The sequence below is a fragment of the Meriones unguiculatus genome, chromosome 19 (genome assembly GCF_030254825.1).
Source record: "Meriones unguiculatus strain TT.TT164.6M chromosome 19, Bangor_MerUng_6.1, whole genome shotgun sequence".
NCBI lineage: Eukaryota > Metazoa > Chordata > Mammalia > Rodentia > Muridae > Meriones > Meriones unguiculatus.
The window spans coordinates 38,445,109-38,454,593 of record NC_083366.1 but is presented as its reverse complement, the minus strand read 5'-3'; the positions used below and the strand labels follow the sequence as shown (position 1 = coordinate 38,454,593).

Here is a 9,485-nt window from a genome sequence, read left to right as displayed (position 1 = left end):
AAATTCATGGTTTTCAATGGTTTATAATGTACAGGGACTGTGGTCACAACACTGTAAAATCACTTGGATACAAGTATATATGGAGAAGTTCTGAACATTGATAGTATTTCAAAATATGCTTCAATAAAAAGACATGTGCAGATGGTGGATTGAACACTAATGACGAGTCAGAGACTTTCCCTTCTACCTGAAGCTGAAATTAATTTTGGTTATTATACCCTTGTGTCCTAGCTTTTCCTAAGGAGCAATGGAAACAAACAACAGAAGCTCTGAGACAGACTTCATCCTTCTGGGATTCTCCAGTCGACCCCAACTGGAGCACATCATCTCTGTGGTTGTCTTTATCTTCTATATTGTGACTCTGGTAGGAAACACAACCATCATTCTAGTGTCTTATCTGGACTCTCATCTCCATACACCCATGTATTTCTTCTTATCTAATTTATCTTTGGTGGACCTCTGTTATACTACCAGCATTGTCCCACAGATGCTGGTGAATCTATGGGGCCCTAAGAAATCTATTACATATGGAGGGTGTGTTCTCCAGTTCTTCTTTGCCTTGGATTTGGGAGCCACAGAATGTCTTCTCTTGGCTGTGATGGCCTATGACCGCTATGCTGCTGTCTGTCAACCTCTCCACTACACAGTGATAATGCATCCTGTTCTTTGTCAGAAGATGGTGCTGTCAGCCTGGTTGGGTGGTCTTGGCAGTGCCTTAATTCTTTGTTCCCTGACTTTGAAGTTGCCAAGGTGTGGGCACAGGGAAGTGGATAATTTTTTCTGTGAAATGCCAGCATTGATCAAGATGGCTTGTGTTTATTCCAGAGTTATAGAGATTGTTGTGTTTACTCTTGGAGTTATATTTCTTCTTGTACCTCTATCACTAATCCTCATCTCCTATGGAGTTATCACTCAAGCTGTGATGAAGATCAAGTCAGCAACAAGGTGGAGAAAGGTTCTTAATACATGTGGTTCCCACCTCACAGTAGTAACCCTGTTTTATGGAACACTCATTTATATGTACATGAAGCCACAGAATACCATATCCCATGAGGAAGGTCAGTTTTTCACCCTTTTTTACACCATTGTCACTCCCAGTCTTAACCCTTTGATCTATACCTTAAGAAACAAAGATGTAAAGAATGCAGTGAAGAGGATTCTAGGAAGAGACACACCTTCTGCCAAAGTGTGAGGTCAATGGAAAAATATTTCTTCAGTGTGGCAGTTTAAAACGAGTTCTCTGGCATTCATTTTGTGCCTAGAATTTTCTTAGGCACATTGTTTACTATGTGTGACTTCACAGTTTTGGATGCAATGCGACCAGCTGCTTCTTGTTTTTACTGTGATGGAGTGTGTGTGTTAAAAGTGGGAGCCAAGCTTTCTCACAAAATTGTGAATAGAGCTACCTCAAGATCCAGCTGTACCACTCCTGGACCTATACCCAGATGATGCCCCACCATTCATTAAGGACATTTGTCCAACTATGTTCATTGTGTCTTTATTTGTGATAGCCAGAGTCTGGAAACTCCTAGATGTCCCTCAGCGAATTGGATACAGATATTGTGGCACATCTACACAATGCAATACTTCTCAGCTATTAAAACACAGAAATCATGAAATATTCAGGCATAAATGGATATAGAAGAAATCATCTTGAATAAATTGACCCAGAAACAGAAAGACAGGCATGGTTATACACTCACTAATAATTGGATATTAGCCATAGAATATAGGACAGCCATTTACAGACCTAAAGAATCTAAACACTAAGGAGGACCCTAGGGAGGATGCTTAAATCTCATTCAGAATGGCAAACAGGATAGACACCAGAAGTGGTGGAAGAGAGGAAACAGGATTCAAGTCTACTGTAGAGGGTTTTTGGAAAGGATTCCCCCAACAGGGAACCAGGGCAGGTGCTGATACTCAGGGCCAAACTTTGGGCAGAGTGCAGGGAGTCTTATGGAAGAAGAACGGGGTGGGATTAAAGGATATCGAGGGAACATGGTACCACATAAGGAGATCAACAAAACTAAAAGATCTGAGCCAAGGTGGTCCTGCCGAAACTGGTGCACCAATGGAGGACCATGCCTGGAGAGGACCTAGACACCTTGCTCAGATTTGTCTGATTGGCAGCTCAATCTCCAGGTAGATCTATGAGTGAGGGGGTCAGCGGCTGTCTCATGAACAGTTGACCTCTCTTATCACTTTCCCCTGATGATGCAGCCTTGCTAGGCCACAGAGGAAGAGGGTCCAAGCGGTCCTGATGAGACTTAACAAGCTATGGGCAGATGGCAAAAGTGGAGAACTCCCCCTTTCAGTGGACTAGGGGAAAGGGATGAGGCAAAGAGGGAGGAAGGATGGGACTGGGGGAGTTGAGGGTGGGGGCTTCCATCAGGATATATAATGAATAAATTGTGAAGAAAAATAGAAAAATTAAACAAAATGGGAGCCAAAGTAAACCGTTCCTTCTTTAAGCTGACTTTGTCAGGTATTTTAACAGATCAATGAGACGAGCAATTATTGGGAAGGAGGACAGAGAATTAGAGAGACCCAGAGAGACAGAGGAACAAGGAATAGTTAGAGGAGGTAGATATTAATGAATATTAAAACTTTTAACTCTTTTATCTGAGTTTAAGTGCATCCAGTGGCCACATGAAAACAATGAATCATGTTTTATACTCTTGTGTGTTAGCTGAGCTGTCTTTAGACAGTACAAATACAATCTATGGGCAGATGGCAAAAATGGAGAACTCTCTCTTTCAGTGGACTAGGGGAAAGGGATGAGGCTAAGAGGGAGGGAGGATGGTACTGAGGCAGTTAAAGGAGGGGGCTTAATTTTATTGTCATGGCTATTCCACTAATCCATCATCCCATGCTTGCAGTATCAATAGAACATATAGAGTCTATATTTCAGGCCCCTCTTTTTAAAATGTCTTCAACTTTAAAAAGTTTTAAAGTGAGTTCATGTTAGTGGGTACATAGAAGAAGCAGTCCAGTGTTGACACCTGTTCTCACAGGAATATGGTGGTGCTATGGCTATAGTACAGGACCTCAGCACCACTAGCATACCCCATGAGAACCAGTGGCATCAGGTCCCTGCTCTGCTCACAGCTGTCCTCGTGAGGAGGCTGTCACCTTCTGTCCCTACTTTTGGCTTTTTGATCTCTGAGTTGTGGTTTGGTCTGAGTGGTTGCCCAAAGGGTTGTTAGGATAAGAACCTGGACACTGGCAGCCCTAACAAGACTTATGTAGAAGGCAAGGACAGGTCAATTAAAAAAGTAGTAATGCAAAGGAGGTAAAAGAGATGGATTCAATGAGGTCATATTAGAAATGGAACAAACATTGCCAGGTGACAATCGCCCAAGCCCACCATTCTATTACTGGCACGGGGTTCCATTTTAAACAGAAGGTAAGCTGTCTTCAGAGCTATTGCAGTCTCAGTCAGGCTGTGGCCCAACCCAGCATTAGCACCTCAGCTTCTTTCTCCTGCAAGGTCATGTGACCAGTTGTCAGAACTTTGTGAAATCTCTCTTCAGGACACAAACTTTTCCATTTGCACCAGGCTTTACTGTTTTACTTTGCTCAACATGAGATTCTTAGGAAAATCTCAATTCCTTGGATTCCATTCTTTGAGTGGTCTGAGAGGGTTAGATAAACAAGAGGGTAAGATAGACAAGAAAGGAGTGTCATTATTTACAGCTGAACAAGGAGACAGGTTTAGTTAATGGCAGAAGAAGATGTCACTGTAGGGGAGGATTCTTCAGGCCATAAATATGCAGGGGGCAGGGAAAAAGCTATGGTGGACATTTTCTGCACACATTATCAACATCCACACATGAATCCCCAAAGAAGGTTTTTCTATCACTCTGAGTCTTATTGCAGTGGAAGGCTTTACTATTTTCCAATGGGTTTGAAGCTTTGGAGTTCTTGACGTGGCTGAGGCCTTGCCAACAACACACACCCACTTTCTTGGCTTCCTAAGATCTAGTACTGAAAGGGTTAGACTAACTTTGTAACCTATATGTCTTCTAAAGCCTATAGTTTTGAGTTTTAGGTCCAGGTTAAGCTAAAGCCTCTTAGTACCTTTCCAGAGAGTGAAGGAATGTGACCCTATCTGTGAGGACAGATATAAAAAAAGGGCAAGCAAGCAATGACCTTCACTCAGCAAAAGAAGGACCAGACCCTTGTCCTTGAGATAGCGTTTCTTAGCAACGAACCTAGACTTCTTCTGAGTAGCTTTTGACCTCCAGCCAAAAGTCTGTAGCCCCTAATCTTCAAGGATGAGCTAACCACCCCACCTTCAATTGTAGCTGCATCCACACTTGGCAGGACTGGCCAAGCTTGAGCTCCTAAGACTAACCAATTATCTTACTTTATAACTTCCTCATCCAATCCTAAATTGCCAAAACTGCAACTTCAAGTTTCCTGCAATTTTTCTTTTAAAAACCTAAAGGCCTTTGTCTCCTGGTGCCACTCTTTGCTGACCAGCAGGGGTGACCCCATTGTACAATGGTTAATAAACCTCTTGCTTTTGCAATGAGTCTTGGTCTGGGGGAGTTTCTGGGAAGGGCCCGATTGAACTCCTAAGCTGTGAGACCCCATGTCTTACAGTACCAGAACACATGCAACATGCACAGAGGAATTCTCATGGACCCACTCCTAGGCAAAGAACTACAAACAGTGAAAGAATATTGAGAGCAGTTGTGTGTGCGTGTGTGTGTGTGTGTGTGTGTGTGTGTATTTAACAATAACAACCAAAGGGGGGGGCATTGTTTCCAGAAGGGAAGGGGTTAGAAGAAAAGTAAAGTGAAAATGTTGCAATTATATATTAACTAAGAAAATAAAAGGAATAGGAGAAGGAAAAAGAAGAGGGGAGGGAAAGAAAAGAAAGAGAAAGAGGGAGAGGGGGAGGGAGAGCTAGAAGGAAAGGAAGAGAAAGAGGGAGAGGGAGAGTGTTATGAAGAGAGAGGGGAGAATTTAGTGGACCAAAGACCTCAGTGTGAAACCTGGACACTGATACTACTGGGAATATACCCTGCATATACACCAGACTAAATGATACAGATGTAGGAAAGGACCTATATAAGGACTGCATTTACCTAGGAATTAATCATACCAAGTGAGAAGTGGAACCTCTTAAAACTAAAAGGTTTCTGTATAGCTAATATACTTAATGAAGTGAAATAAGAGGCCAAAAAGTAGGAGAGAATCTTTGCCAGCTAATGTACATCTGGTAGATGATTAATATCCAGAATATAGAAAGAACTAAAAATAAAAATCCCAAAACAAAACCCTAAAGTGTCAAACAAAAAGAGATATCTCACTCAATAAATGGGCTAAGGTTCTGAACAGAGAGTTCTAGAAAGACGTGGCTAAGAAAAGATCAAGTGTTTGTCATCCTTAGTGGTTAGGGAAATGAAAATCAGAACAACTTTGAGCCAGGCATGACCCTGTACATCATAAATGCCAGCCTCAGGAGGAAGAGACAGTTTGATCTGTGTGAGCTTGAGGTTATCTTGGTCTACACAGTGAGTTCCATGACAGCCTGTGTGCCACAGAGAGACCCTCTTTCAAAACCAAAACAAACCAATGCCCCCAAACAACTTTGAGACTTCACCTTACTCTAGCCATACTGTGAAGATCTATAAAAAAACTGACAAGTGCTGGGAAAGATGTGGGAATGGGGGAGCTTTCATCCACTGTTGGTGAAATTGCAAAGTGGTACAGACATCATATGACACGGCTATACTGCTCCTGGGCATAAGTGTACAGGATTCAGCTTCCTACTCCTCAGATACTTGTTCAGTCATGTCCATTACTGCTCTATTCATAGTTGTGAATAGGAAATGGGAAAGGGAGAAAACGTTAAATGCGCCAAAACCAAAAAATATATGACAAAATACTCAAATGTAAAGAAAAATAAAATTATGAAATATGCAGGTAAGCTTTTCCGCTTTCGGCTCGGAGGAGGAACGGTGCAACTTTCTTAGGTCGACCCAAATCCAGGTTCATCTGACACCAGCCGCCTCCACCATGCCGCCCAAATTCGACCCCAACGAGGTCAAAGTCGCGCGCTTGAGGTGTACCGGAGGGGAGGTCGGTGCCACATCCACGTTGTCCCCCAAGATCGGTCCTCTGGGTCTCTCTCCAAAAAGAGTTGGTGATGACATTGCCAAAGCTACCGGTGACTGGAAAGTTCTGAGGATTACAGTGAAAATGATCATCCAGAACAAACAGGCCCAGATTGAGATGGTGCCTTCTGCCTCTGCCCTGATCATCAAAGCACTCAAGGAGCCACCAAGAGACAGAAAGAAGCAGAAGAACATCAAACACAGTGGAAATATTACCTCTGATGAGATTGTCAACATTGCCAGACAAATGAGACACTGTTCTTTAGCCAGAGAGCTTTCTGGATCTATTAAGGAGATCCTGGGTACTGCACAGTCTGTGGGCTGCAATGTGGATGGCCGCCACTGTCATGACATCATAGATGACATCAATAGTGGTGCAGTGGAGTGCCCAGCTAGTTAAGAAGCAACAAGAGTATTTAAATAACTGATAAGAAAAAAATAAAATTAAATTAAAAAAAAGAGTATTTAAATAAAGAACCATCTGATAAAAAAAAGAAATATGCAGGTAAATCAGAGGAGATCAGTATCTGCGCAGGACTCTCAAGACCAAGTTCTCAATTCAAAGGAGATATATTTGCCCCAGAGCAACAAAGGGCAGGAAATAGACAAAATCAGGAAATAGAAAATGAGGGAGTAAGGAAAAGGAACAATGGAGAATGTAATGGCTTTTTTTCCTAGATGGGGATAAAGGACTCCTCTGGATAGAGAGGAGACAGACATGACCCATAGGCAAATGACAGTTTATAAAGGCAGAAGGGGAAACTTGCTGTTCAGATGAGGTGTTTAATGTTAAGTGAGCATGTTAACTAAGTGAGTCAAAGAGGACTTTCTCTTTCTAGACTCCACTGCTTTCATAGCTGGACCTTGGTATTCAGCCTCAGCAGAAGGAAGTGGCCAAATAAGGGAATAGACCATTGCTGTTAGTTTTAGGAATGTACTCCAAGGGCTTTTATCAAAGCAGAGGAATTTGGGTGAAGGGCCAGACCTGCCAGAGCCAGGTTAGCCACACTTTGGCTGGCTAGAATCCCTTCCAAATCAGTGAAACTATATTGTCTTAGGTAACCCAGACCCAGGAAAAGAAATGTTCCATGTTTTCTATCATTTCTGGTTCTTAGTTCCAAAACTATACATGTGTAAAACCCACATTAACCACAGAAACAAGGAATTGAAAAGAAACTGGGAGTGTGAAGAAGAAGTTTTAGAGTGAGCACTGGAAGGACATAGGTGCTCTGAAGGGAAAGATGGAAAAAACGGGAAGTTAATTGGGAAAGGGAAATGAAGAGTCAAACAAATTAAGAGGGTGGAAGGAGAGATAAATAATACTAATTGAAAAATAAACAGGAAGTTATTAATTTAAATTTTCTTAAAATTATATATAATACATATACATACACATATAATTTAAAGAAATTACACCACTTGGGGCAATAATACTTCAAAAACCATAGACTTTAAAAAAAATTCTAGGGCCAGGCATGAGAAATCTTATGTGGAGGTTTTTTCAGTAAAGTCCAAGAGATCCCCTGCCAGATAATGTTTTCCTGCTGTAATAAAAAAACACAAACATAAGCAACATGGGGAGGAAGTTTTTGGCTCATAGTAACCTGGAGGCAGGAACTGATGAAGAAGCCATGAAAGAGTACTGCTTATCAGATTCCTCCCTATGGCATGTTTAGCCTGCTTCAGGCACCCAGGACCAGGAGCCCAGGGGTAGCATCAGGTAGAGAGTGCTGTGGTATCCTGATGTGGGCCATCAGATTGTTCTTTAGTCACATTGAGAAAGACATAGAGATAGATAGATAGATAGATAGATAGATAGATAGATAGAGAACCAGGAGATCAGAATGTAAAAAGGATAGAAGATGAGAAAGAGAGTTTGGCATTGAGATGTCTTGCACAAACTCTGTCTTATGTTAAACAAACTTTCTAAGAACTATAGCTACTTATACACTATTTCCAGGGGAGCAATGTGACAAAATCAGCAGACTCTATATTATTGCCCTTTATAGTAGGGCTTAGTAAGCCATAAGCCAATCCAGGTGGCACAAGGAGAACACAGGGTATCTCAAGAGCATTACAGACTCAGCACACAGCAACCTTGGCACTGATAGCTCAGGAGGGAAGACTTGTGTTCTAAGGATGTGAAGCAGCGTCTCTCCAAGGCTTTGGCCTCTGGCCATTACTGGCTCCTCCAAGCATGTTCTTAGTTTTGAGAAGAAGCTATGTTCCTTTTCTATACACCAGGGCCTCAGAGAAACTCTCAGTTGATCAGTACAGCTTTTAATAACCTTCCACATTAATCATCAAGAAATGTACCAAAGGTTTCCCATAGGCCAATCTGTTTGGAGCATTTTCTGATTTGTGGTTTTTTCTTGTCAAATGATTTTTAGATTAAGTCATGTTGACATATAACTGCCATCACAACTGATCACTTGTCAACTTGACCCACAAATATGTCACTGTTAAGCTGTAACCTTTCCTTTCTTCTTTATCTCCACGATCTCATATTACCACTACTATCACAATATAAAACACTTTCACTTATAAAACTCTCACAGTCTTTAAAAATTCAAGTACTTGAAAAGATCTGTCTCTATAAACATTCAAAGTCTTTCTAAAATATCCAAAATTTATATGACAAATAAATCTGTTGACTGTCGGCTTTTTTAAAACAAAATATAAGTTAATACCTTCTTACTAAAAGAAGGAGAATCAGGGCACAGGCACAATCTAAACAAATCAAAACAAACTAAAGAAACTACAACTGAGCATAAAAAACTCAGTGTCTAATGGCTGGGACATTCTCTAGCACACACTGCTTGTCTCATAGGATCAGGCCAGGTCTACTGCACAGCTGCTGTGGTCCTTGTTGGTTGTCCCACGGCATTTCCAAAATGGAGGGGTCTGCAGTGCAGCTGAACCGTCCCTTTTACAGTAGCTTCTTATGGGCTTTCTCCAGAAACTTAAAGAATCTCACATGTATCCAAGTTTCAATTATACTCCCTGGCTTCAGTCCTGGGTCTTCTACTGCAGCTGAGGCTGTAACTTTACCAATGGTCTCTCCAAGTCTCTCTTCATGGACTCGAGCCCTGCCACACAGTGCCAAACCTCAGTTGCTCTCCATGACCCCCTTATGCCTTCAAACCAATACCACCCAGTTGACTCTTAACTACCTAATTCAGCTGCCAGCATGAGATGTAGCCTCAGGTCCATCTGGATCACAGTTTCTGTATGAAGACCCTGAGAAAAGCATTTCTAGAAGATTGCTTCAGTGATACTGGTCTTCTCTTAACCACAGCTGATTTCTTCGTTCCAGTTAACCATCATCAATTACTAATCTCAGATAACTGACCA

The 9,485-nt window shown here is 41.7% G+C and overlaps 2 protein-coding genes across 2 annotated transcripts; both read left to right on the top strand.

Annotated features, from left to right (window-relative positions):
- Nucleotides 1–247: 247 nt before the first annotated feature.
- Nucleotides 248–1,192, top strand: LOC110544787 (putative olfactory receptor 2W6). Its single transcript, XM_021630625.2, has one exon. The coding sequence runs from the start codon at nt 248–250 to the stop codon at nt 1,190–1,192; it is 945 nt and encodes a 314-aa protein (XP_021486300.2).
- Nucleotides 1,193–6,018: 4,826 nt separating this feature from the next.
- On the top strand, nt 6,019–6,550 carry LOC110543789 (large ribosomal subunit protein uL11-like). Its single transcript, XM_060372270.1, has one exon. The coding sequence runs from the start codon at nt 6,034–6,036 to the stop codon at nt 6,529–6,531; it is 498 nt and encodes a 165-aa protein (XP_060228253.1). The 5' UTR covers nt 6,019–6,033; the 3' UTR covers nt 6,532–6,550.
- The last annotated feature ends 2,935 nt before the right edge of the window (nt 6,551–9,485 follow it).

Excerpts from the sequence above, each read along its gene's own strand:
- LOC110544787 (XM_021630625.2), top strand. The coding sequence starts at position 248 with ATGGAAACAAACAACAGAAGCTCTGAGACAGACTTCATCCTTCTGGGA.
- LOC110543789 (XM_060372270.1), top strand. The coding sequence starts at position 6,034 with ATGCCGCCCAAATTCGACCCCAACGAGGTCAAAGTCGCGCGCTTGAGG.